General features: G+C 30.3%; 10 protein-coding genes and 2 pseudogenes across 12 annotated transcripts, besides 2 other annotated features; 5 read left to right on the top strand and 7 right to left on the bottom strand.

The window, feature by feature from the left end:
* Positions 1-231: part of a mobile genetic element that runs on past the window's edge.
* A 2,598-nt stretch (positions 232-2,829) lies between these two features.
* Positions 2,830-15,470: a mobile genetic element.
* TVAGG3_0488790 (uncharacterized protein) lies at positions 3,965-4,766 on the top strand (the record flags this gene model as incomplete). Its single annotated transcript, XM_051236108.1, has 1 exon — positions 3,965-4,766. A coding segment is annotated over one exon (802 nt), but the record flags the coding sequence as incomplete, so codon positions are not given.
* Positions 7,559-9,149, top strand: TVAGG3_0488780 (annotated as a pseudogene). The gene has a single exon. A coding segment is annotated over exon 1 (1,591 nt).
* On the bottom strand, positions 10,615-11,917 carry TVAGG3_0488770 (annotated as a pseudogene). The gene has a single exon. A coding segment is annotated over exon 1 (1,303 nt).
* TVAGG3_0488760 (uncharacterized protein) lies at positions 13,362-13,937 on the bottom strand (the record flags this gene model as incomplete). The annotated part of the gene is made up of 1 exon (XM_051236107.1): positions 13,362-13,937. A coding segment is annotated over one exon (576 nt), but the record flags the coding sequence as incomplete, so codon positions are not given.
* Positions 15,471-15,607: 137 nt separating the features above from the next.
* TVAGG3_0488740 (uncharacterized protein) lies at positions 15,608-16,241 on the bottom strand (the record flags this gene model as incomplete). Its single annotated transcript, XM_051236106.1, has 1 exon — positions 15,608-16,241. A coding segment is annotated over one exon (634 nt), but the record flags the coding sequence as incomplete, so codon positions are not given.
* A 364-nt stretch (positions 16,242-16,605) lies between these two features.
* On the top strand, positions 16,606-16,821 carry TVAGG3_0488730 (uncharacterized protein; the record flags this gene model as incomplete). Its single annotated transcript, XM_051236105.1, has 1 exon — positions 16,606-16,821. The coding sequence occupies one exon, from the start codon at positions 16,606-16,608 to the stop codon at positions 16,819-16,821; it is 216 nt and encodes a 71-aa protein (XP_051093929.1).
* Positions 16,822-17,526: 705 nt separating this feature from the next.
* Positions 17,527-18,006, bottom strand: TVAGG3_0488720 (protein of unknown function, DUF4108 family; the record flags this gene model as incomplete). Its single annotated transcript, XM_051236104.1, has 1 exon — positions 17,527-18,006. One exon carries the CDS (start codon positions 18,004-18,006, stop codon positions 17,527-17,529), a length of 480 nt encoding a protein of 159 aa, XP_051093928.1.
* A 1,391-nt stretch (positions 18,007-19,397) lies between these two features.
* TVAGG3_0488710 (uncharacterized protein) lies at positions 19,398-20,803 on the top strand (the record flags this gene model as incomplete). Its single annotated transcript, XM_001310502.1, has 1 exon — positions 19,398-20,555. One exon carries the CDS (start codon positions 19,398-19,400, stop codon positions 20,553-20,555), a length of 1,158 nt encoding a protein of 385 aa, XP_001310503.1.
* A 60-nt stretch (positions 20,804-20,863) lies between these two features.
* TVAGG3_0488700 (GTP binding) lies at positions 20,864-21,611 on the bottom strand (the record flags this gene model as incomplete). The annotated part of the gene is made up of 1 exon (XM_001310503.2): positions 21,035-21,580. One exon carries the CDS (start codon positions 21,578-21,580, stop codon positions 21,035-21,037), a length of 546 nt encoding a protein of 181 aa, XP_001310504.1.
* An 852-nt stretch (positions 21,612-22,463) lies between these two features.
* On the top strand, positions 22,464-22,834 carry TVAGG3_0488690 (associate of C-MYC AMY-1 family; the record flags this gene model as incomplete). The annotated part of the gene is made up of 1 exon (XM_001310504.1): positions 22,478-22,744. One exon carries the CDS (start codon positions 22,478-22,480, stop codon positions 22,742-22,744), a length of 267 nt encoding a protein of 88 aa, XP_001310505.1.
* A 207-nt stretch (positions 22,835-23,041) lies between these two features.
* TVAGG3_0488680 (NOT transcription complex subunit VIP2 family) lies at positions 23,042-23,877 on the bottom strand (the record flags this gene model as incomplete). Its single annotated transcript, XM_001310505.1, has 1 exon — positions 23,131-23,871. One exon carries the CDS (start codon positions 23,869-23,871, stop codon positions 23,131-23,133), a length of 741 nt encoding a protein of 246 aa, XP_001310506.1.
* Positions 23,878-24,164: 287 nt separating this feature from the next.
* TVAGG3_0488670 (H2A histone acetyltransferase protein) lies at positions 24,165-24,839 on the bottom strand (the record flags this gene model as incomplete). The annotated part of the gene is made up of 1 exon (XM_001310506.1): positions 24,165-24,839. One exon carries the CDS (start codon positions 24,837-24,839, stop codon positions 24,165-24,167), a length of 675 nt encoding a protein of 224 aa, XP_001310507.1.
* Positions 24,840-24,928: the final 89 nt, after the last annotated feature.

Raw genomic sequence — 24,928 nt, 5'->3', positions numbered from 1 at the left:
ATGAAAAAACATTAACTTCTGTCGTTATGATTATTGATTTAGACAATAATGATTTTAATCTTTGATTATCAAAACACTAAAGTCATCTTTTTAACATTTGCTTGGTAGCATTAACTCAAGTCTAAAGTACTATTTTATGTGGCACTCTTAGAATTTTTGTATTCATTGCACACGCTGAAATAGTACCATTAAAGTTATGGCGGACTTTCAAAAAATAGTTTGGTCACCTTTTATAAACTCTAAAAGTTCAATTTCCGGTCGAAAAAAACTTGAAAACAATTTGTATTCGACGAGTTAAAGAGCTCTATTTATTCTAAATTTTCCAAAAAAAATTAGATTTCGTTTTTTCGCTTCAAAAAATGTTGTTTTAAGTTTTAAAATTTGTAATTCAAAATTTTTTTAGAAAGATTTACGATTTTTTAATACTGCGAATGAGTTTTATTTTACATACTCTATTGATAAATCATATTTTTGTCGAGATATAACTTTTTTTTTAAAAAATTATATGCAAAGAGTGTTATAGAATTCTAGAAGGTATAGTGCATAATTTGAAGTATACTATCAAATAAAGAAATTTTACAGTTTTTTAGTTTTATTTAGATGTACGTTATTTTAGATGGCTTCGTCGAAAACAAAGCATGTCTGTTAAGTTTATTCTTAACATGGTAAATAAAATGGCAACGAAGCCCAGTGTACTGCGTCTTATGCCGTAGTTTTTGTTATCTTCATACTCAAATACAACAAATACAAATAGATTTATTACGAAAAAACGTATAAAACAAATGATATATTTATTTCTAGACAAGTTGACGAACATGTAGCGCAACTGTATCGCTTTAGAGAACAGTTCTTCCAACACCTACTCATTCAGTGAAAGATTTAAGAAGAACTCTTACTCGACCTTAACTACCTACGCTTTGCTTGAACAATTCCCAACGAGGTTACTATAAGGTTGCAAGTCTTGTCAAAATGTAGTATGCAATACGTTGGGGAAAAATAGATATATACGAACAAACTACTACAGTCTAGCAACTAGTCTTTAAGTGTAATGTATTTTTGCTACAAAGAGCTCATAACGAAGTCAAATTTTGCAATTTGATGTCAAAACTAGCTAGTTGTTGAATCAAATAGCGTTGTGACTTTGTATACATCACGATCTTGTGGTATCAGAGCTGTACTGCTGCAGACTAATTCAACTAAACATGAGCAAGATTGGGATTTCTATTCTCTGGGGTGCGAGGCTCGTCCAAAGTTCAAGCAGCTACAGTGTTTTGGATCACCTAAAGAACTTTGGGAATTCAGTTATTACGTAAATTTCTCAAGATGAACTTGAGAGCAGCGCAGTTATAACGAAAGTCTCTGATGAAAGGCAATGATTTCTTTCATGAATGATCTAACGTTAGCTTGAAATCAGGAAAAGAGACTATTGATGACTTACTTTCCATCGATGGTGCACAACAGCAGGGAGGGGATTGGTGGGTTTGGGGAAATTCGCTGAGGCACTAGTGTCCGGATTGTTCGTCAAATAGGTTTCCTTTCCTATAAAGAAATGACACTTTTTTGGCGGCTTATTGACTCAGAAAAATTTGAGAGTTAACGAATAATTTTGGCGCCAAAAATAATTTCTCTTAATTTATTAAATTTAATATACGCACATCCATAAGTTATGCTATTTTTTCTATTTATTTTGTTCTAAAATTCTAAATATTTTTTTTTCATAACATAAAATATGATGTCTAGTCTCATTTACATAACAACATGCCTTAGAATAGGTTTTTTATTCTTTTTGTCACTTTAAATTAAGAATAAAAAGATAATTTAAATTGAATATTTGCGATTATTCTCACTAATGCTGCTTCCTCTTTTATTAGGTAGACAACAAAAAGTTAGCCTTGGACTCCCATATCAGATTTTTGATTGGTTGCGTATATAATGAGCTGGGATTGATAGACGAAAACCCAGTGAGAAAATTTTTGACGCCACTTTTGAAGTAGTATATGAATGCGGGTTTAGTGACTTTTTTTGTTACATCTATATATAGACGATACATTAAAATATATTTATTTATAAATCATTAAAAAAATTAACATTAATTTTAAAATAATTTATTTTTTATTTTTTTATAAAATAATCTATATATAGATGATGTCAGATATTCCGCGATTAATTAAACATTGTTTAAATCCTGAATGGGTTAAACTTCAATTTAAAAATGAAGATTGTGAATTATTAAATGAATATGAAAGCCAAAATAAGCTAATGAGGTATAAATATAATGATAAAGAATATTTAATTTCATGGAATCAATGGAGTCATAATCAAAGACCTCATAAACGAGAAGAAGAAATTGAAAATAACGAAATGGAAATCATTGATGACATTAAAGAGGATGGAATTCCTAAATTTTGTAGAAAAACCTTTAGAACTAAGTTAGGAGCATATAAACGTAGAGTATTAAATCCTGAATACATAAAACATTTATTTAAAAAGGAAGACTGTGAATTATTAAACGTTAATGAATATGAAAATGCTAAATCAAAACTGAGATATAAATATATTGGAAGTGATGAAAGATGCAAAGATAAAGATAAAGTTTATTCAGTTTCATATAATAACTGGCACACGTTAGGGATAAGAAAACATTTAGGAGATTATGGTAAAAGTTCTGAATTCTTTAAATCTAGTATGTACGAGAGAGTAAAAGAAATTAGAAATAATTATTTTCATGAATGAAAAATAAACTTTAAAAATTCATGTCTTACATTTTTGAATAATTTATTTTTTTATTTAATGATAAATGAGTGTCAAGACTAACGACGTTAAAAAATTGGGATTCACAAATGAGGAAATAAAGGATATATTAGAGGAAGCGGGTTATGAGGTTAGTAAATATTATTTAAGAAATTGTCAAAAATTCGCGGAGTTTTTAAATGAGTTTGATTATGATAGAAAAATGAATAAAGATGATGTTATAAATTTCTTATATCCCACATCTGAAGAAGAAAAACCTAAAGAACCTGATGTTTTCCCTGAATATTATGAAGAACGGATTAAAGATGATGAATATGATGAAATTGAAAGACTGGAAAAAATAAGAGATGAAATAGATGAAAAAATTAAGGAATTAAGAGAAGTTGAAAAATATAATGAAAATGAAGTAGAGGGTTTAATGAATATCCCAGCTTCAGAATCAGCAGTTCAAAAATCTCATGAAGAAAGATATAAAAATTATGTCTCAGAATCAACACAAAATTTATTAGATGGTGAAATTGACGAAACACTTTCAGAAGAAGGTACTAAATTTATTCGTAAACATAAGTTACAATTTATTGATAATGAAGAATACCCTTGTATCTTACTTTCACCCCCTCTCGATTCTGAGAAATTCAAAAAAGCACTGAAAAATGTAACATATGCAACAAATACGATTAAGAAAGAAGACCATGATATTTACACAAATTATTATTTAAATAAATGCACAGGTGTTGATAAAGTTTTTGATTTATTAGATAAAATATCAAAAGAAACCATTGGTACATATAAAATTTTATGCGATTTGGTTTCATTATTGAAGATACCAATAATGTTTCATATGAAAGAACAGCACCGAAGGAAGACGAAGTGGAAAGGTCTATACCATTCGTTATTAAGAACATAAAAGATATGAAAACGTATAAACATTATATTTATTCATTTATTTCAGAAAAAATGGAAGCAACCCATAAAACATCATCTCATCATTTTATAGCTATTCATACATTCCTTTTCAAAGTTGTGAAATTAAATAAGACAGGAATTAGATTTAATGTATCAGGGTACGCATTCTTGAGTAAATTAAAATGTATTCGTCACGTCGCAGATGATAAAAATTTATGTGTTCTTAATTCATTTTATGGACTTTAGCCCTGGACTTTAAAAAATAAACTTTATTTTTATTTATTTTTTAATTTTTATTCTTACATAAATGAACAAAAACGGAACAGCTAAAATGAATGATAATCAAATTAGAGCAGAAGGTAGAAGGTTATTTAAACGCTTCTATAACATTCCTGATGGTGTTAATCCTAAAACTCGTAGAAGCTATTTAAATGAAGCAATAGATGCATATGAAGGGTTTGACATTTCATCAGAAAGTGAGAGGTTAGCAAGAATGTTAAACGTTAATATTGATTTTTATTATTGTGACCCTCAACCAGAAGACGTAGACATTAACAAGGTAGACTTTCCATTAGTGGAATCAATAATGATAGATCCAGAATTTGAAACAGTAAATATTTTATTAACACAGAGTCCATGTGGAAAACTTCACGCTGACAGAATAACAGACGTTGAAGCACTCACCGGCTATAAAGTTTGTCCATATTGCAAAGAAGAAGTTTATTCTATCCGTGATGATCCAGAAAGGAAAAACCAAAGAAGATTTTTAAAACATTGTGAGAAATGTAAAGAAAATAATGGAAGATTAATTCAAGACGTTCAATTGCAAAACACACAACAACCATATGCACCACATATCACGAAACAGAAGATATATCAATGGCTATTAGCACATAATTTGCAGGAATATTATAAACCAACAAGATATTATATTACTTTTGACTTCGAAACATTAGAGACTAAAGAAGAACTTCAACTTTCTGAATGTGCAACTTTGAACGCTTACTTAAAACCATTTATGGTATCATCAACTGTCAAAATAAAGCCGCAAAGCGGCGAGGTCGTAGACCGTGATAAAACATTTACGAGGAATTTTTGCTTAACTTCGAGTGATTCTTTTATTTCTGATTGGATTGAGTTTTTATTTTCAACCTGTTCATTAGTTGCTAAATCAAATATTGAACAATATGAAGAATTAATGAAGCCGCAAACGGACCAAACGGCGGGGACTTTGTCTCATACATTAAATGAGAAACAAAAGGAAGCATAAAGACTTTAGATGAAGAATTTAATAAAGTGAATATCATAGGTTTTAATTCGGGAAAGTTTGATTTAAATTTAATTCTTCGTGATTTAAACACTGCAAAATGGAAAATAAAATCAATGCTGGGTTCATCTTCTCAATTTAAGCAAATCATTGTAAAGAAAACAAACTGTCCATATGAATTAAGATTTATTGACATCAGAAATTATATAGCGGGTGGGACATTAGACCAATTCACTCAAGATTTCGGAAACAATAAATCACGTGTTAAATCCTTTTCCCTTATCAATTCATCACGTGGGAAAATTACGAAGATGAATTATATAAAAAGGAACCATTCACGAAAGATTCATTTTATTCAGCATTAACTCAGAAACTATATCCGATTCAGATTATCAAATATATCTCAATGATGCTAAAAATTTTGAGAATAGATTAGAATATTTTATTCATTATTGCAATAAAGACGTTGAAATTATGATTAACCCAATTGATAAAATTATTGAAGAAACATTTGTTTATAAAATTGACATGCTTCATAATCTTTCTTTATCATCGAATGCATCAATGATTCGTTACGCGTTAGCATATAAGAACTTCAATCCTAACGAAACATATCCAGAAGAAGAAAATGTGGAATCAAGTTTTGAATTAACGAAAAAGTATTGGAAATATAAATTGAATCATAAAGAAACAAGATGAAAAAGCAGAAAGGGATACTAAAAACAATATTTCAATGAATGACTATCAATACTATCACGATTTAATCCTTTCATCTAAATGCAAAATGTGTGGTAAAGCGTTTACATATGCTAATAAACCAACATTGGATAGAATCGATAATGAAAAACCACATACCAAAGAAAATTGTCAGTTAATGTGTTTTATTGCAATGTCGTAAAATCAAATAAAGATGAAGATGTTCAACGTTTAAGAATCAATTTAAGAAATTATGCATTAAAAAATAATTTACCAATGACTTTAGATTCAGTTGAAGCTTATCACATTCTCCGTAATGGAATTACTGGTGGTCTATCAAATGTTCAACATCGTGTTAATCTTAAGGAATCACCACATTAATAAACTTTCATATAATCCAGAAACTAAACTGTATCAAATGAGGACACCACCAACATTATGACTCATTTCGTTGGTGTTGATTTTAATTCATTATATCCTTCATCATTTTCATCTAATCCTCATGATTTCATTCAATATACTGACCATAAAATGTATATGCCGGGAAGATTGAATGGTGTTATCATTTGTGATACAGCAACAAAGAAAGCAAAAGCACTGGGAATTATTAGAAAGAAAAATACTTTATTCGTGGCTGAAGTAAAGGGTCACATTGTGAAAAATACATTAATGATTACATTAACTTTTTACCAATAATAAGAAACTTAGATATTATCACAGATGAAAAAACAATTGGCAGTTTTATGTATAATTACATGAAATCAAACAATCTACCAGTTGACCAGAAACAGAGGAAATTAACTCAGTTAGCATCAACACACAACCAATATCAACCATTTTCTTCTTATTATCTTTGGTATCTAATAGACAGATTTCATTTTATCATTGATGATATTCAATCAATTTTAACATTTACGAAAAACACTTGCTTTAATGAATTTGCGAACGAATTTATGAACGAAAGACAAAAGGCTGAATTAGAAGGAAATAAAGGAAAAAGTTTATTTTGCAAGATTTCACTTAATGGATCATATGGTTACGATGCAATGAATACACAAAATTACGCAAAGACTAAAATAATGAATGCACAGAAGGCACGCGTTGCATGTATGTCAAATAAGTTTAAAAACATAAGAGAAATAGGTGAAGATACGTATCAAGTGATGCTTAAAGATAGATTTTATAGATGTGATACATGTTTACAAGAGGCATTCTTCACTTTAGATAACGCAAAATACTGGTATTTGGTTTTCATTTATGATTTTATGTATAAATGCATGAATGTTAATCGTTTTCATTTCATTGAAGGTGATACTGATTCATCTTATTGGGCAATCGCTGGCGACCAAATCTTCCTAACACTCAAGCATTTCAAGCAATTGTTACTGATAAACAATTTTATGATAAAAACATTTACAAATTCGCACCTTTTGATTTCTTTTGTTTTAATGAGAAATTTAAACCTAAATTAAAGAATAAAGCTGAAGAAAAAGCACATGAGAAGAAGTTATTGGGTTTAGCAATTGAGAAACAAGGTGATAACATGGTTGCTTTATGCCCCAAGTGTTATACATCATTCAACGGTTCAATTGATGGAAGTGATTTTAAAAAGATTGCACAAAAATGAAAGGAGTTAGTTTACGACAAAATAAACAATTAACACCTAAAAATTATTTGGATATAATAAATGATAAAGTGATATTTGATGGTCAGAATATTAATTTACAACTTAAAAATGGGTCAATGACTCGCTTAACAATTGGTAAGACTGCATTAACAGGAGCACACACTAAGGCTGTGTGTTGTGAAAATGGATGTTGTATGCCATTTATTTAATAAAATGCCACAGAAGAGACAAAAGGAACCGTTAATGATGTTTTTGATACTATGATTCAAAGAGGTGGGCACCCTTAAAACATTTATTTTATTTTTATATAAATGGATAACTCAGATTTAGAAAATTTAATTGATGATTTAGTACTTAATCAAAAATTTCTTAGTTATTATGAATTAAAATCATATCTCCAAAAATATAATAATAATATAACGGGTGATGATATGGAATATTATTATCCATATTATGAAAATGAAATTTTGAAATATCATAATAAAATAATTTCTGAAATTAAAGACAAAATTAAAAATAATGAATATACAAAGGGAAAAACTAAATCACAACTTAAACAATTGAAAGATTTCAAAAATAAAGTATTAACAGAAGAAGATATTGATGAATTATATAAATTATATAATCCTGAGCCGCAAAAGCCAAAGGAACAAAAGCCGAAAACAACACCAAAAGAGAAAGTAGCAAATGTTCAACAGCTAAAGGTGCAAAACACCCAGGTCCTTCAGACCATAAATGAAGCACAAGCTTTAATTTATGATTCATTAGTTAAACCATATTCAGCCCGACTTTTAAATGAAGATCAACTTTTGGAATTCATCCTTCAACATAAACTCGAAGCGGGAAAGTATATTAAACCTTTATATACAGCATATTTAAAACAAATGAATAGAATACATCCAGAATTAATGAAGGAAGGAATGAATTCCAAAACTTCATCATCCAAAATCAAAGCAGATAAAATTAAACCACTTGCAACACCAAAACCTCTAACGACAGTACCTGCAACACCAAAACCACCTCCTCCTTCAGTTAATCCTTCATCATTCACTTTATTATATCCATTTCAAACATTAAAGAAACAAAAAGATTTTAAAAAGGATTTCAAGATATTAAATAAACCAATTGACCCAAAAATTCAACCGTTAAAGGAAAAATTTAGTCGCCCTTCATTTGCTCCATATCCATATTCATACGAAATCGATCATCTGGAATATTCAAAAGGAAACGTTACTTATTTATTTGCCATTAACATTAACACCAGATATTTATATTGCATTCCAGTGAAAGGGAAAACAGAACAGGAAACAAGAAGAGCTATACAATACTTACTAGATCATGAAAGAGTAGATAATATAAGGGGTGATGGTGATAAAGGATTTCAGGCAGCTATGGCTCATTATTTCCCACAAATTAATTTTTACTTTTCATCCTCTCCATATACGTTTCATAATAAAATAGTTGATGCGGTAATGAGAACTCTTAGAGATGCATTAGGGGTTAATGGTCAGATATACTGGGATGGAAATCATGACTCCATCATACAACAGTTAGTATATTATTACAATAATACATGGCATAGAACAATAAACATGAAACCGGTGGAAATGAAAAATGATATTTCAAAAGAATGGGAATATATTAGAAAGCAAATGGAAAGGTTGAATGATGTTAAACGTGAACAAATTAATTCGGGCTCATGAATTTTAAAAAGGGGATAAAGTTTTGATTCATCTCGATTATGGAAAAACTGATAAATCAATGACAAAAAGAAGACGAAGATTTGACACAATAGCTGAATTTGTTAGATATATTAACGGCAATGCATTAGTTGAGGTTAACAATAAATTAATAGAAATTCCGATTTATTTTATTACTCCATTATATTTAAATAATATTTAATTTTTTTATTTCGTAAGAAATGAGTGACAACGAAGCATCCAAGAGTCCAGACAATGAATATAAAAAGAAACTAAACAGAATTAAATCAAAAATATGCTATTACAAAAAGAAGCCACAATGCGGTGGGTTTGAAAACGATAAAGAGAGGAAAGAAATAATCGAAAAATTAGAAACTTACCGTTCAATCCTTAAACTGAGTGAAGCAAAAATAAAAGAATTTAATAGAATAAATAAATTGATTGGAAGAGATGAATTTAAATAAAGATGAATTTTTAAACTCAAATCCAAATTTAATTTTATTCCTCGAAACATCTCTCTTCCATCATTACTGCATAACCACATTTTCTCAGTTTTAGTGGTTTGTTATTTTAACATGTTCTTGCATCATTTTTATCATTTCCTCCTTGTTATGATTCGTGTAAATTTTGAGCTTGTGTGGGTATTCATTTATGATAAAAATAAAAATTTAAATTATGCCGTTTGCTCTTTTGGAGCTCAGGACTTTCAGTCCGTTCTAAAGTTTGAGACAACATGACATTTTGACAACAACACAGGAAATAAATGTTATCGTTTATGTTTTCATTAATGATTTTAGGTTATTCAATAATTAATTATTTTTGAATAACTGGGAAATAAATTTACGTCAAATATGCAATTTATAAAATCTTATGTCGACAGGCTACGTAGCACAGTGGTCTAAGGTAGTGTTATGGAGGGGTCAGGGTCTGTGGTTCGAACCGCGACAGCGCCGTATTTTCTTATTTTCTTTGTTTGTCTTGTTTGTCGTGAATAAAAAGTGTCATAAAAGTGCTCTATTTTCCACGGGAATAAATAAAAAATTTACTTTATTTCTTCTTTATTTCTTTGTTCCCGTGGAAGAAGGGTTTTGCTGTTTTTTCTCAGCCGAAATCAATGATTTTTTCATTTTTGGAATCCTTAGCGAATGAGGAATCTTTTCTCTCGTGGAAGCTTTGAACAAAAATAATGTTTAGGTGAAGAGGTGAAGAGGTGAGATTTCACCTAAAATATATTTTTGGATCATTTACGCTCATTACGAAGAAATCATGACAAAACATTTACGATGAAGAAATCATGACAAATCATTTACGCTCATGTTTGACAAAGAATATACATTCATTACGATGAAGAAGTCATGACAAAGAAACGATGAATGATCATGACAAAACATTAACGTAAACATTTATTTCCTGTGTTGTTGTCAAAATGTCATGTTGTCTCATTTTTTCAGAGAAGTTAAATAACCGAGTGACACTGAGTGACATAGTGACACCTTCAGTTCTTCAAAAATAATTCATTATTGAATGACCTGAAAACATTAACGTAACCATTAACGTAACCATTAACGTAACCATTAACGTAACCATTAACGTAACCATTTATTTCTGCAGTTCATCCATTACTTCATTACCTAATTAATTACAGACATAAAATATATTTAGTTCATTCATTGAACTCTATACCATGCGTAAACTGTCATGTAAGGTGGCATGTATTCTTTACTTTGTCCCGTTGTTTGCGTATATCCTGAAACGAAATGTGTATGGTTTCCTTCTCCCTGAGTGTCATCCCAGTAACAATTTATAGCAAACTTAACGTCGTCTTTAACATCATATCCTTTACCTTTTGTCATTCCTGACCAATCCCAATATCTATGCTTATGCCAACCTGCTTGAGATGTACTTAAATCTATGTAGTGACTGTGTGCAGGTAAATTTTCACCTGAAATTGTTTTACTTCCACTGTTTCCTTTGAAGAGTTTGCACAATACAAAAACCTGTCGACTATTTGTTCCCATGCACCAACACCAAACATTACTTGAGGACCTCTTGCATCCATAGATGTATAAATAGAACCTACTGGGTTCATTAAATCAAACATATGAGATAATATAGGATTGTCTCTTTTGAACTTAAAATATAGTGCAACTATTTCAGGTTTCTTCTGGTTTGTGTCAGAATATTTTTTATAATATAATCTTATGTTTTCAGGTAGGTAAAATCTTGACTATAATATTTATTTCTGTCATCTGTATAATAATATACTATTCTCGTTTTTTCTATTGCATTATATCTTTTATATCTATAATAATCTAAATATAATGTTAACTTTTGTTCATCTACATGTGGTGTTCTCTCGTCATCTCCATAGTCATAATAATATGGTGCTGGAGCTGGGTTAGGCAATGTCATATCTGTCATTTCATAAACTCTTAAATATTTCTTTTGTTCGTCTCCATATAAGTTTAAGTAACAGTTGTTGTCTAATGGAACTTTAACTTGTGTACCATCATTCTTTATATAGCTTACATACATTTCATTGTTATTTTTCGGAATGAGTTTATACCGTATACCATTTTTTAAGGAGTGTACAAACTCCCATCTAAAATATTTATTTTCTTCATAGACAGAAAAGTCACCAACAATAGTTTCAATATTTTTTGTTGTTCCTATCAAACTTTGGTATATTTCATCCACATATTCCTTATTTGCCTTCTTCTCTAACTCACTGTTGACATATTCCTTATCTGCTTTAAGGTCTAAACATCCAGAAACCCATCCTGTATCCGCTTTAAGGTCTAAACATCCCGAAACCCATCCTGTATCAGCTTTAGTTTTAAAAATCTTTGATGTCCATTCATGATACCATTCAACCCTTTCTTTAATTTCATTATCTTTTTCATTAACATATTCCTTATCTGCCTTCTTCATTAACTCACTAGCCACAAGTTCTTTATCTGCCTTCTTCATTAACTCACTGTTGACAGAAGTTTTATCCGCTTTAAGGTCTAAACATCCCGAAACCCATCCTGTATCAGCTTTAGTTTTAAAAATCTTTGATGTCCATTCATGATACCATAATCAAACCCATATAATGACCATTTCATAAGATTTTCAGATGGTATTAAAAATGCAATTGATAGATTAAAATATGAACAGATTGACAATATTGAATTTTTGGAATTTTGGTTTAAATATCCTGATGGAAAAAAGATTGAAGTTAAAGATAAAGCTGATACTATAACAAAAACAATTACAATGACCGATCCAGATAGTGGGGAACAAAAAGAAATAAAACAAACGATAGAAACTGGTGAAAGGTCAATTATTATTGATTATGATTCAAAGGATTATTATTCAATAATGTTAATGCTTGAATATTAAATAGCCTTAACAAAGAATTTTTCAAGTGATATTTTATATTCATCAACTATTTTATTATAAATATCATTATATGTTAAATGAAGTTCAGTTGTTGTTCCGTTCTTTGATATCTTAATTGTGCTAATATCCTTTATAGGATTTATTTTTGCAACTGTTCCGCAGCATGAAACCTCATCATCTATGAAAAATTGAATCTTAACGTCTGAATCTTGAACATCACAAAGAATGGCGATAATGTGAATTAATGATTCATAAGGTAAAATAATTAAACCGGATTGATCAATTAAATTTATTATTGAATCATAATTATTAATTATTATATCACGGTAAATTTTCATTAATTCAGAATTAATGTCTATTTTATATGGCGCATTGCGACTGGAATCGTAGATTCCTGGGTTCTCGATGTTTGATGAAAGAGGTGGGGGGTATGTTGGATAAGTGGGGATTTCAACGGGTTCTTTACCGGGTTCAGATAAAATGATTGGGTCTCCATTCTCATGGTTTTCTTCATTCTCCTCATTCTTCGGTAAGTCACGAGTTAATAAATTTGGTTGAGTTGCTGACCTTGTTAATTCAGGGCTAACATTAACTTTAACATTTTGAATAATTCGTGATTTATCATCATTTACGTTATAACCAACCGTAATCTCTGCTTTTGCGTTAGTGTTCTTTTGACTTGTGAAACGTCTTCTCATTTATAATTGAATAAAAAAAGAAAAATATATTTAAAGTTTTATTTAGTTGTTACGGTAATATCCCAAGGTTCATCATTGTTTGCTTATACTTTCTTTGTAACTGCACCAATAATGTTATTGATATTGCTTTGAGTTTCTTCCAGTCTTATTTTATCATTTACAATATCTTTAATCATTTCATTACATGCATTCTTAAAACCATCTGATTTTTCTAATTTACGTCTATCACTTTCTTTAATTAAATCAAAGTTATAACCTTGTTGAGAATAAAGTGGTTTCTTTATCAATTCCTTGAACGCTTCTGCAAGTGAAGATGAAGAAATTCTTGCCACTTGAATTGGTTTAAATTCTGCTTTCATTGCTTCTTTCTGTTCATTGAACACTGGATCGAATAAAGCAACTTTAAAGAATTTCTTAGCTGGAATTTCAGGTCTCAAATTTGCATATTGACCATCAAACTGATTAACATATCGTGGTAATCCATCCGGTCCTTCTTCAATAGCGTTTAATTCTTCATTGAAATAAGAATATGGATTATGACGGTATGAATTAATTGGACCATGTTCACCTTCTCCAATGTATTGTTTAACAGCTTTTCCATTTTCATCAAATTGCATAGGATAATATTCATTATATGCTTTACGTTTAGGATAATCAGATACAGTTAATTTGTAACCATTTATGACTTTAATATTACCTTGACCATCAGTAACGAAAACTTCATTTATACCATCAGGTTTTCCATTTGGACCTGTAATGTCTGCTTCATATGCTTCCCAATTTGGACCATGACGTTTGGCATATGCTTGAGCTTCTGGTAATGTTAAAACGTTTCTCATTTGTTTTACATCCTTTTGAAGACCAGCAACAATATGAACTAATTCTTTCATTCCGTCTGGAACTTTCATAGTTCTATTATACACACCCCCTTTTTGTTTGTCCCTTGTTTTAATGGAACCTGTAAAAGATTTGCTATTTCTGTCATGTTTAATTATAAATAAAAAATAAAAATTAATTATAAAAAGTTAATCAAATTTAACACATCCTTTATTTAAATCAACTATTATTTTTCCATGTTCACCTAATTGCTGATATTGTGTGTAAAGTTCATTAATGCTCATTGGTAAATTCACTTGATAAAGCATAACGTTCAACTGTTGACGACTAAAACCACTGAAAATGAAAAGTGTTGATAGATTTGATTTAATGTTTGTGCTTAATGCTTTGAAGTATTGAACAGCCATGAAGAATGAACACTGAATGTGTCGACATTGAGTTAATAACTGATTAAAATATGATTTCTCATTTGTTATTAGTTTTGATTTCACCGCATCATCTAGAAAAATGAGTGAATGCAAAAATTCTCTATCAAAATTTGAAATAGAAAGTGTTTCAAATAATTCATCCCGTTGTTTATCAATAATTTTATCCTCTAATCCTTGCTTCTTGATTGTATTATATAATTCTTTATACATTAAAAAGTTTTTTAAATAATCTTCTGCTTCTTCTTGTGATAAATAAATAATTGGAATTTTGATTAAATGCTTTAAAGATTCAAATGTATCATCTGAAGGTGAACCTGAACGGTTGATATAAATTAACACATGTGAATGGGGGGAAGTGTTAGCAATAATGATAATTTGTTTTAATATCGTTAATGTTTTACCTTTATTCTGTTTACCAATTGCTGCAGTGATTGAATTTAAGTAACATTCAGAATATGGAATTTTCATTAATTTTTCCTTAGATAGAGCATTTCTATTATCACTCAATGCTTCATTAATCATATCATCTACGTATGTATTATATACTCCCGCTAATTCTTCAGAATTTAAATCCATTTAATCAAAAATAAATTTATAATTTTAAACATTTCTATTCATCAATATTTCATCATATGAACTTCTATACTGTGGTGGTGTACCTGTTGGATGATATTTCAAACCTTCATCCGGTGTCCATGTCCAATACGTAGTCCTAGTAAACCAAACCTGAGGAGGATTTGTCACCTTTGAACAGTAAGTGTCATTTTCACCCTGAATGATTGGATAAGCTTTCACTTGTACTGTAACTTGTGAGTTGAAAGTTTCTAATCCATCAAAGAATATACCCGCTCCATCACGTTGAACTGGAATAGTGCATAAGAATGAAGTTTGGTCTTTCCATGTTCTAGCTAATGGTGTGCCATTATCATCATTCAGTGGTCTAGTTAATGAGTCCTCGTATTCTTCTGTGCATTCATTCACTCCATCTAAATCAGAAGCTTGAAGCATACGTGTAAAGAATATATCACCCACTGTGGTCATCGCTTGATCGGGGAAGTTTCTGGAATCTATAGTGACCTGAAGACCTCGAAGCATTGGATTTTCTAAAACTGTTCTTTGCATTGCATTCTTCGGAAATGCTAACACAACATCTGTAACATTATGAAGAGCGTATGAGAAATCTGAGCTAATACCTTCAGGAGTGATGCAACCTCCATTTAGTGAACGAACGTCAATATGTTGAGCTGGAATCATGAATGGATCTTCCTTACTGAATAAACGTGGTATTGCTTTAACTGATTCTTCAATTAAACCGTATCCTGGTGTAATGCATTTATCCTCTAAAACTTCCATCTTTGTGCATGAAATAATAACGTCATCAACTGTTGCGTCAGCAGATGTAGCGGCTAAGCTTGTAATTAATTTGGCAGGAAGTCCGATTTGTTGGAATTTGCGATCATATTTATAAACATGATTCATAATCTTTTCATAATTTTCATCAGTTATCTTTTCATAAACGTAATTTTGTAAATCAGCAACTCTTAACGGGTCAACCTGACAAAATACTAAAGTATCCCTGAAAACATAATATTTAAGAATGATTTCACCAAATGATTTAGGATAATCATCGAACGCCTGAAATGCTAACAAATCATTTACCGGAATAATCATATCAAAAGTGATATCAACTTCTTCATTTGCTTTCTTGAAAACTTCTGAAGGGTCAATATATTTACCACATACTGAGTTATCATATTTTTGAACATTATTATATAACGAATGAACAAACTTTTTAACTTTCCTTTCTGATTTTGGTTTATATGTTGCAAATGCGAAAGATTCACGGGCGCAATCCATCTGAAGATAACCGGCATCACCTCTTTCGGTTTCTACTTCTAATTGTTTAAAGCTTTGATTTGATGATTTATAACCAACGAATAAACGCATGCATTTAAAAGCGGCATCACATGTGAAAGCTTTATTTGAAACTAGAGTTGCTTTAACTTTGCGTTTAATATATGTGTCACCTAATTGGTTCACATCATGAGCCGGATTTGTAATTCTTAAATGAGTTTGTTTATCATCAAAATATGGAGCATCAGAGTCATAGCATGAACTTTCAAGTTCTCTATAATATCTTCTACCGTCATTCTTTGCGAATATTTCATTTATCTTTTCGAATGAATGAAACACATTTCCATTAATTGGTTTAGTGTTTGGCACCAAATAGTTAGTCGTCATTTATTATTAAATAAAAAAATCAAAATTGAAAGATGAAAATGAATTTTTAATTTTAATGAAATAATCAACTATGGCTGCAGGATTCTTTAAGAAACTGTGGGATAAAGTAAAAAGAGGAGCGCATAAAGTTTGGGAAACAATGAAGAAAGGAGCAAATTGGATATTTAAGAATAAAGAAGCAATTAGTGACATTGCTGAATCAATAACACCAAAAGCTGCCCCAATAAGAGAAATTTTAAATAAAGGAGAAAAAGTTTATCAAAGACTACAACCAATACTAAGATAAAAATAATATTTATTTATTTTTCCACTATTTACCCCCTATTTTATTAAGTATTCCTTCAGCTATTCCACCAATTGCGTTACCTGCTTGTGCTCCCATCGCCGGATTACCTGCTTTAGTACCTAATACTCCACCTATGATAGTTCCTGCCGTTTTCGCTACTGGTGCCAAAAAGTTTGCAACGGGTTTAATAATCTTTTTATAAACCCAACCCGCAGCTTTCTTAATTCCATCCCATAATTTTTTAAAGAATCCTGCCGCCATTTCTGATTTAATATTAATTAAAAAAATATATTTCATCACTTATATTCTAATTTTTATTTAATGATAAATGAAACCGATTTTAAAAATAAATGAAACAGAGGAGGAAGAAATAAATGAAAGTGAAAATGTTCAACAAAAAATAAACATTGTTAAACCCATTACTGAAATAAAAATTTTTTCATCTGTTGAAGAATTTAATAACTATTATGCTAACAATAAAAAATTATTTGAAGAATTGACAACATGTAAATTGAATAAAATGTTTAAAGTTGATGGATTCAAAATTTCAAAAATAAAAGGAGTGGTTAGTTTGAAATCTATTCCTCAATCAAGAATCACCTCATTAATGAAAATAGATGATTTAACAAAAAGAATAGAAGAGATTGAAGAAAGAATAAATCAAATAATTGATATCATAAATCATGACTCGTTGAGCCCGGGTCCTTAAAGCCCATCACTGAGTTCAAGGTTATATTCATCAAATATTTCATTATTAAATGCAACTTCTGCTAGTTTATTTATTTTTTCAATACGATCATTTGAAAGTCTATCGTTTAATTTTTTCTGAAGTTTTTCATTTTCTAGTTCTGAAACTTTATTTGGATGATATTTAAACCCGTTAAATTCTTTTTCCTCAGTTTTGATCATTAATTTACAAAGAACTTTTGTGGTTGGAATTCGTTTAAACCATTTATCATTAATATTTGTTATAAATTCAATATTCGGAATTAATTCCCAAATTTTTGCATTTTCAATTAATTTATTATCAAATGCAAAAGCAATAGGTTTAATATTAAACTTACCTTTATAATATAAACTTTCTACATAATCATCGAAATAAACATCTACTTGTTTAACATTTTCAAGAATTGGTGAAAGAGCATCCATTAATTGATTGACGGTTACGAATCTTGATCCACTCATTTATCATTAAATAAAAAAATAAATTATTCAAAAATGTAAGACATGAATTTTTAAAGTTTATTTTTCATTCATGAAAATAATTATTTCTAATTTCTTTTACTCTCTCGTACATACTAGATTTAAAGAATTCAGAACTTTTACCATAATCTCCTAAATGTTTTCTTATCCCTAACGTGTGCCAGTTATTATATGAAACTGAATAAACTTTATCTTTATCTTTGCATCTTTCATCACTTCCAATATATTTATATCTCAGTTTTGATTTAGCATTTTCATATTCATTAACGTTTAATAATTCACAGTCTTCCTTTTTAAATAAATGTTTTATGTATTCAGGATTTAATACTCTACGTTTATATGCTCCTAACTTAGTTCTAAAGGTTTTTCTACAAAATTTAGGAATTCCATCCTCTTTAATGTCATCAATGATTTCCATTTCGTTATTTTCAATTTCTTCTTCTCGTTTATGAGGTCTTTGATTATGACTCCATTGATTCCATGAAATTAAATATTCTTTATCATTATATTTATACCTCATTAGCTTATTTTGGCTTTCATATTCATTTAATAATTCACAATCTTCATTTTTAAATTGAAGTTTAACCCATTCAGGATTTAAACAATGTTTAATTAATCGCGGAATATCTGACATCATCTATATATAGATTATTTTATAAAAAAATAAAAAATAAATTATTTTAAAATTAATGTTAATTTTTTTAATGATTTATAAATAAATATATTTTAATGTATCGTCTATATATAGATGTAACAAAAAAAGTCACTAAACCCGCATTCATATACTACTTTTTGATTACAGCTGGTATCTTACATTCAAAAAAGTATTTCACGAAGAACATATCAAGCTGTCATCCGCATATTATTGCGTGAGGCAACAACTTTGATTCAAATAAAAGATTATATTTTGAAAAAAAGAAAATTCGGGTTGGAAGATCAAAATCATAAACCTTTGTTTCTGGGTATGAATGTTCTAAGCGATATAAGCAAATATTGCAATTAATTAAACCAATATTATGAAGATCAACTAAGTAATAAAAATCAATATGATTCTCAAGCAACCTTTAAGATATGTGCTGATTTGTATTATCTATTGAACGCTATTTCATTCCAGCAGGAATTTTTTATTGAGTGATTGAAGGAATTTGATTCATATGAAGCCAATAGCCTTATTATGTTAGTTTTATTGGTGAATTATGTTGTATTTTAGATAATTTCATTCGGAATTTAATTTGGGAATTAAATTGCAGAAAGAAACAAAAATAAATTGGAGCATTTAATTTATCTGTTTGTAATTAGTAGTTTTGTTGCAACCATCAGGTAATAAAATTGCAAGATATTAAGAAGTGTCACTTTTCCTGAATTTAACTAATATGTCTGAGAATGGAGTAGGCAAGCAAACTCCATTTATTAACCCAAATGATCTCTCAGTAAGTCAAAGCGACTTAGATACATTAAGGAGAATTGTATCTGAGGATTTATCTCAGTCTCAACTGTCAGAACTTTGGAAATTAGTTCTAAAATTACAGGCAAGTCTGATCGATAAACAAAAATTATTTGAGGCACAGTTCCAGAAACTCACGCAGACAGAGTTATTTCGCCGAGCAGTTAATATTGCTCTAAATACTCAGCAACAGGCTTCAATTTCAATTGAAACTAAGCCAAAGCCTCCAATGCCAATCCCTATGGAACCCAAACCTAAACCACAGCAGAAATTTGCTAAAAATGAAGGGGTTTCAAAGAGACCTCGCGGTAATAATAAAGAAATTAAGCAAGACAAGCCAAAACGGCAAAATAACAAACCAGATAAACCAAAAGAACTTAAGCGTATTGACCTCACTATTGATAAGCCAATTTGGGGAATGACGGATTTATTTTTAAATCCGATTCCCAGTGACTACGATCTCAAGACATTGCTTGAAGTTACAATAGACAATAATCCAGAAATACCTAAAGAAGAGCATTGGAATCAAAGATTATTAAGAATTATTACAAATCCGCGCGAAGGTAGAGTACGACAGCAAATTAAGCTTCCTCCAGCTCCACCACCAGCTGATAATGAAATTAGCGAGTACTGGCAAGAGCAAGTGCCTTCTTTCCAAGTAGAAGACCAACAAATGTTAAATTCAGGCGCAATTCACAGATTACTTTCATCACTTGTCGTTACTCTTCCTCTAGAATCAAAGGCGCATACCAAGAAACCATTTCTACGAATTAATCCTTTACCGCCAAAAATTCCATTCAATCATTATTTTTCGTTGTCATACGAACAGCGGCTATCCCTTGAACTGGAGAGTCTCGGATTGTCCACAGAGAATTGCGTGATGCTAAATTCAACAGATGGGCCGTTTAAGAAGGAATTGGATAGTTATCGACAACAGCTTGCAGAAATTAAGCCGAAATTGGATGAATATTACAATAAGATATCTAGCGAAATTAATGATTATCGCAGAAAAGAACAATACAGAAATAGAATGAATAGTCAGTTTCTATCGCTTGTTCATGAATATAACCTGCACGCTTCGAAGTAATTACATATATCTCTTTTGTTTATTTTTATTTTGATTTAGAGTATTATTATTTTTTTAGGATATAATATTAAATTTTGTTATTAATTGTTTTCACTATCTAATTTTCTTTTCCTATCAACAAAAACATTTTTTTAATTCCTTGTTGCATTTGAATATACTTATTGGACTTTGAAATTATATCATAATAAGCTCAAATGAATAATTTAAACCATTTCTCTAAGATCAATCATTGTAAAAAATTAAATTTATAATGTAAGATGGCGAGAGTTGAAATATTCCGGTAGTTTCGGAAATGATGGAAAAATTCTTTTTCAAAAAAATCAATTTTGTTAGAAACCCATTATATTTGGTGTCTGTTTTCAAATTGCTCGTGACAAATCTTATTTGTAAAGAAAAATAATCAGAATTTTTTTTCAGAAAGTTTTAGAATAAAAAAAGATTTAGATATTTTGGATACTTATAATATTCAGACCTGTTATTTAAAAGTGCTGGTTGATTTGATCACCAAGCCAGTCGAGACCCTCATAAAGGCCATCGCCTGTTGTAGCGCAGCAACCCTGGACTTGCCATGGGCGGTTTGTGATTGTGTTAAGGCGGAGTCTGTTTCCGAGTTCCTGTGGCTTAACTGCATTTGGAAGATCTTGCTTGTTAGCATAAACAAGAAGGATAGCATCGCGGAGCTCATCTTCTTCAAGAAGTTTGTGGAGTTCATCACGAGCTTCATCGATACGGCCAACATCGTTAGAGTCGACAACGAAAATAAGACCCTGTGTATTGTGGAAGTAGTGGCGCCAAAGAGCACGAATTCTGTCTTGGCCACCGACATCCCAAACGTTCATGTTGAAGCCCTTGTATTCGATTGTTTCGACATTGAAGCCGATTGTTGGGATTGTTGTAACATGCTCGCCAAGTTTGAGTTTGTAGAGAACTGTTGTCTTACCAGCGGCATCGAGACCGAGCATAAGAACACGGGTTTCACGGTTGCCGAACCATTTCTTGAAAGTCTCGCTAAAAAGAAGTCCCATGCGATATGGTCGTCATAACCGACAAGATGCGACACTCAAAAAGTGGCTCAGAAATGAAGTCACCTCTGATTTTTTGAAGGATTTTGAATTTCGTAATTCAGCGTGTATTTGGAATATTGAAACAATGTAGGCTAATATTTCATTAATAAATCGCCATTTTAAAAATCTTATTGCCCATTCAATTTGGGATTTTCCAAATGGAATAATGAAGATAAATGATGAGCAATAGTTCATATTGTATATTTTAAAGTTTTTGAAAAAAACACGTGTCAAAATTTTGTTCAGGAATGTGATGTGAAATCCGAAAACAGAAACTCTTAGCGATGTAATCCTATTGAGATACAAATTTGTTCTCATTACAATTGGGGTTTTCTTACCGAGGAATTACTCCCAAATTCAGATCCATTCAAGTGAAAACGTTATATTAGAAGCAGGTTTGAGAAAAATGATTGTTACCTTTATTTAACCAAATATCGCGTGAAATTTTATTTGATTATTCCAGGATAATTTGATATTGACAGTTCAAACAATTATATATTTAGTGAATGTTGTTTTGTTAATGAGAAATTTTGTTCCAAATACTAAAAATAAATGAGAATGATTTCTAATCTTGATTGTTTGATCGATTTGAAAGGAAAATATTTGAATAATCTTTAAATAAATCAAAACTATAGATAAATAATTTCTAAATTTCTCCAAATTTTTTTGATTTTTTAAAAAATCATTTCAATTTTAACATTTTTCTTTTTAAAAAATTAAAAATGAAAATATTTTGGAGTTGAAAATCATCTTATCTATCACTGTTTCATTATTTTGAAGTTTTTTTATACACCAATTGTTACTTTATTTGACATTGTTTACGTGGCAAAAAACAAAATAATTCGTTAATTCTTATTTATGAATACACGTCGCGAAAACTTTAGAAAATATCTTGAAACAGGAGGAGCTATAGAGTCCCTAACAAGTGCAATAGTAAACTTGTACGAACAACCAGAACCTCCAGCCGATCCGTTAAATTTCCTTCGTCAACAATTAGGAGCAAGTGACGGAATTGATGTTGATGCCCTCGTTCGTCAGAATCAAGAATTAAAGGCAAAAGTTGCATCACTTAATCAAACTATCGCCGAATTAGAAGCAAAGCTTAACACTACAGAACAGCCATAAAACTGGCCTATTATTATAAAACATTCTGTATGATTAAATCAAATACTTCACTATTATTAAAGTTTGTTCTTACTTATCCTAATTATTTTTTACTCATAATAATATCATAATCCATTCTTCAATGTTGTTACAATGATTCATTGCCAATCAATAAAAATGCAATGGGTATTCATCCTTTTCTTTCTTTTTTTGAAAATATTTTATAAAATTTCATTGAATAAAAGACATCACAATAAATCGAACGTAGTTGTTCAGGTGAATAAGTTTTTGTGTATTGATTTGAATAAATTAAAAAATAATTTTATTCGAATTTGAAAAATTACAATTATATGCAAACAAATATCATAACAGTTACGTTGCAGTATACATAGTATATATTCTGGCTCTTAATCTTCTGGGATTTTCCATGTATTTGTATCAAATTTTACGTTGTTTGGATTGCGCCATTCGTCGTCTTCTGTATCATAAGTAAAGCCTCTGCGACAAAGTTCTGCAGCAGCATCTTGCATATCTCGTTTATTACCTGTATAAAAGATGTACATCAAGGTTGATGTATTAAAAAGATAAAGGCGCTGCTTGAGGTCACATTCTGGTGCCAATTCACTGTATGCTTGAGGAGCTGGATATGATGTTTTCTGTCCTAATGGAAGATCTGAAACAATGGATTGCAAATTTGGAAGTAATGGCTGTGTGGTGTTGACATCAATGCCAAGATTTGCAAGATTAACCTCGTTGAATGATGGATTAGCTTCGTATTCAGCAATATAAGCAGCTAATGAATGTTTTGGAATAAAATCTGATACCGGTTGTTCGGACGGCTTCTTAATTGAGAGATGAAAGATATCTTTTGGTTGCGGAGTAGAAGGAGCTTGCTGGATGATTACAGGATTTGGATTTTGACTCTTTGGTTCTATTTTAGTGCCACCAGAGAACATCATAAACTGTGAGTTCTTTGGATGAGAAATTTCTATCTTGGGACCTTTGTTTGTTGTATATTGATAATTTTTCTGTCCATTTCCGTAATCAAATTGAAATTTTTGCGTCTTTTGGATCTGTGGGGAGAAACTCTGTCTATAAAATTGATTTCCATTAAGATTATCTACTGGTTTATATCCTTTGTTAGACATTTAAATTTTTTTTTGTAAAAAATGTGACATCATTCTGTCAATTTTGCAGTCAATTAAATATCTCCTTCTTCAACAGGCAAATTTATACTAATTATCACAGAAATGCCAATTCTCTAAACAAATGCACACAAATTCATATTTTTAGTGTCCATATAGATTTTGTTTTGAAAACAGTCCATATCAATTAAATAAGAATATTCCCTAGGCATAGTAGATAACCAGAACTCAGTAATTATTGAATACATGTCAAATTAATATAAATTTCTCTTTATTATCAGAAAAAAACTCTATCTCTATATAGCTGGTCTCTTGCAGATGTCCTTAACAAGAATTTCATGGTAGTAATCTATAGCATTTTCTGGGTCTGCAACACTTGGAGAATCTGGATGGAATTTATAGTTATTCTTCTTGTAGAAATTGTATGCATTATTATTATTCTTCAAGACTGTCAACATAACACAGATAATTCCCATCTTCATTGTGATTAATTCAGCACATTGAAGGAGGAACTTGCCGAGACCATGGCGTTGGAACTTTGGTTCAATCTGTAATTCAGAAACGTATGTGTGGGAAATGTTATCTTCAAACTCAAATCTGAGATGAACAAAACCACAAAGTTCGTCGCCTTGTCTCAAGACAATGAATCTAGCGGCCTTGTCCTTGAGTTCATTGAGCTTCTTTGTTTCATTCCATCCCCAGGAGTCTTCATAGATTTGATGCATGTTGCGATCCGTTAAATCTAAAGCCCACTTTAAGAGATCCTGATCAAGCTTAGTATAGTATGTAGCGGTGACATCAAGACCATTTCTCTTAAATGTTCTCATCATTGGGATTAATTCAAGTAAATCATTACTTTCTTCAGCATCTAAAACCGATCTTCTCATTTTATTGAATGCCTCTGTTCTTGCTTTATCAGCTAATCTCTTTTGTTCCTTCTTAGAAAGCTGTGGTTGCTGTGGAGCAGACATTTTCTAATTATTTTTTTTTCAGAAAAGAGACCAATGCTCTAATGAAAAAAATTTTCTATTTTTTTTGTTATAATCCATTATATAAATAC

The sequence above is a fragment of the Trichomonas vaginalis genome, chromosome II (assembly GCF_026262505.1).
Source record: "Trichomonas vaginalis G3 chromosome II, whole genome shotgun sequence".
In the NCBI taxonomy this organism is placed as follows: Eukaryota; Parabasalia; order Trichomonadida; family Trichomonadidae; genus Trichomonas; species Trichomonas vaginalis.
Note: the sequence above shows the minus strand (reverse complement) of the source record. Positions and strands in the feature narration are given on the sequence as shown.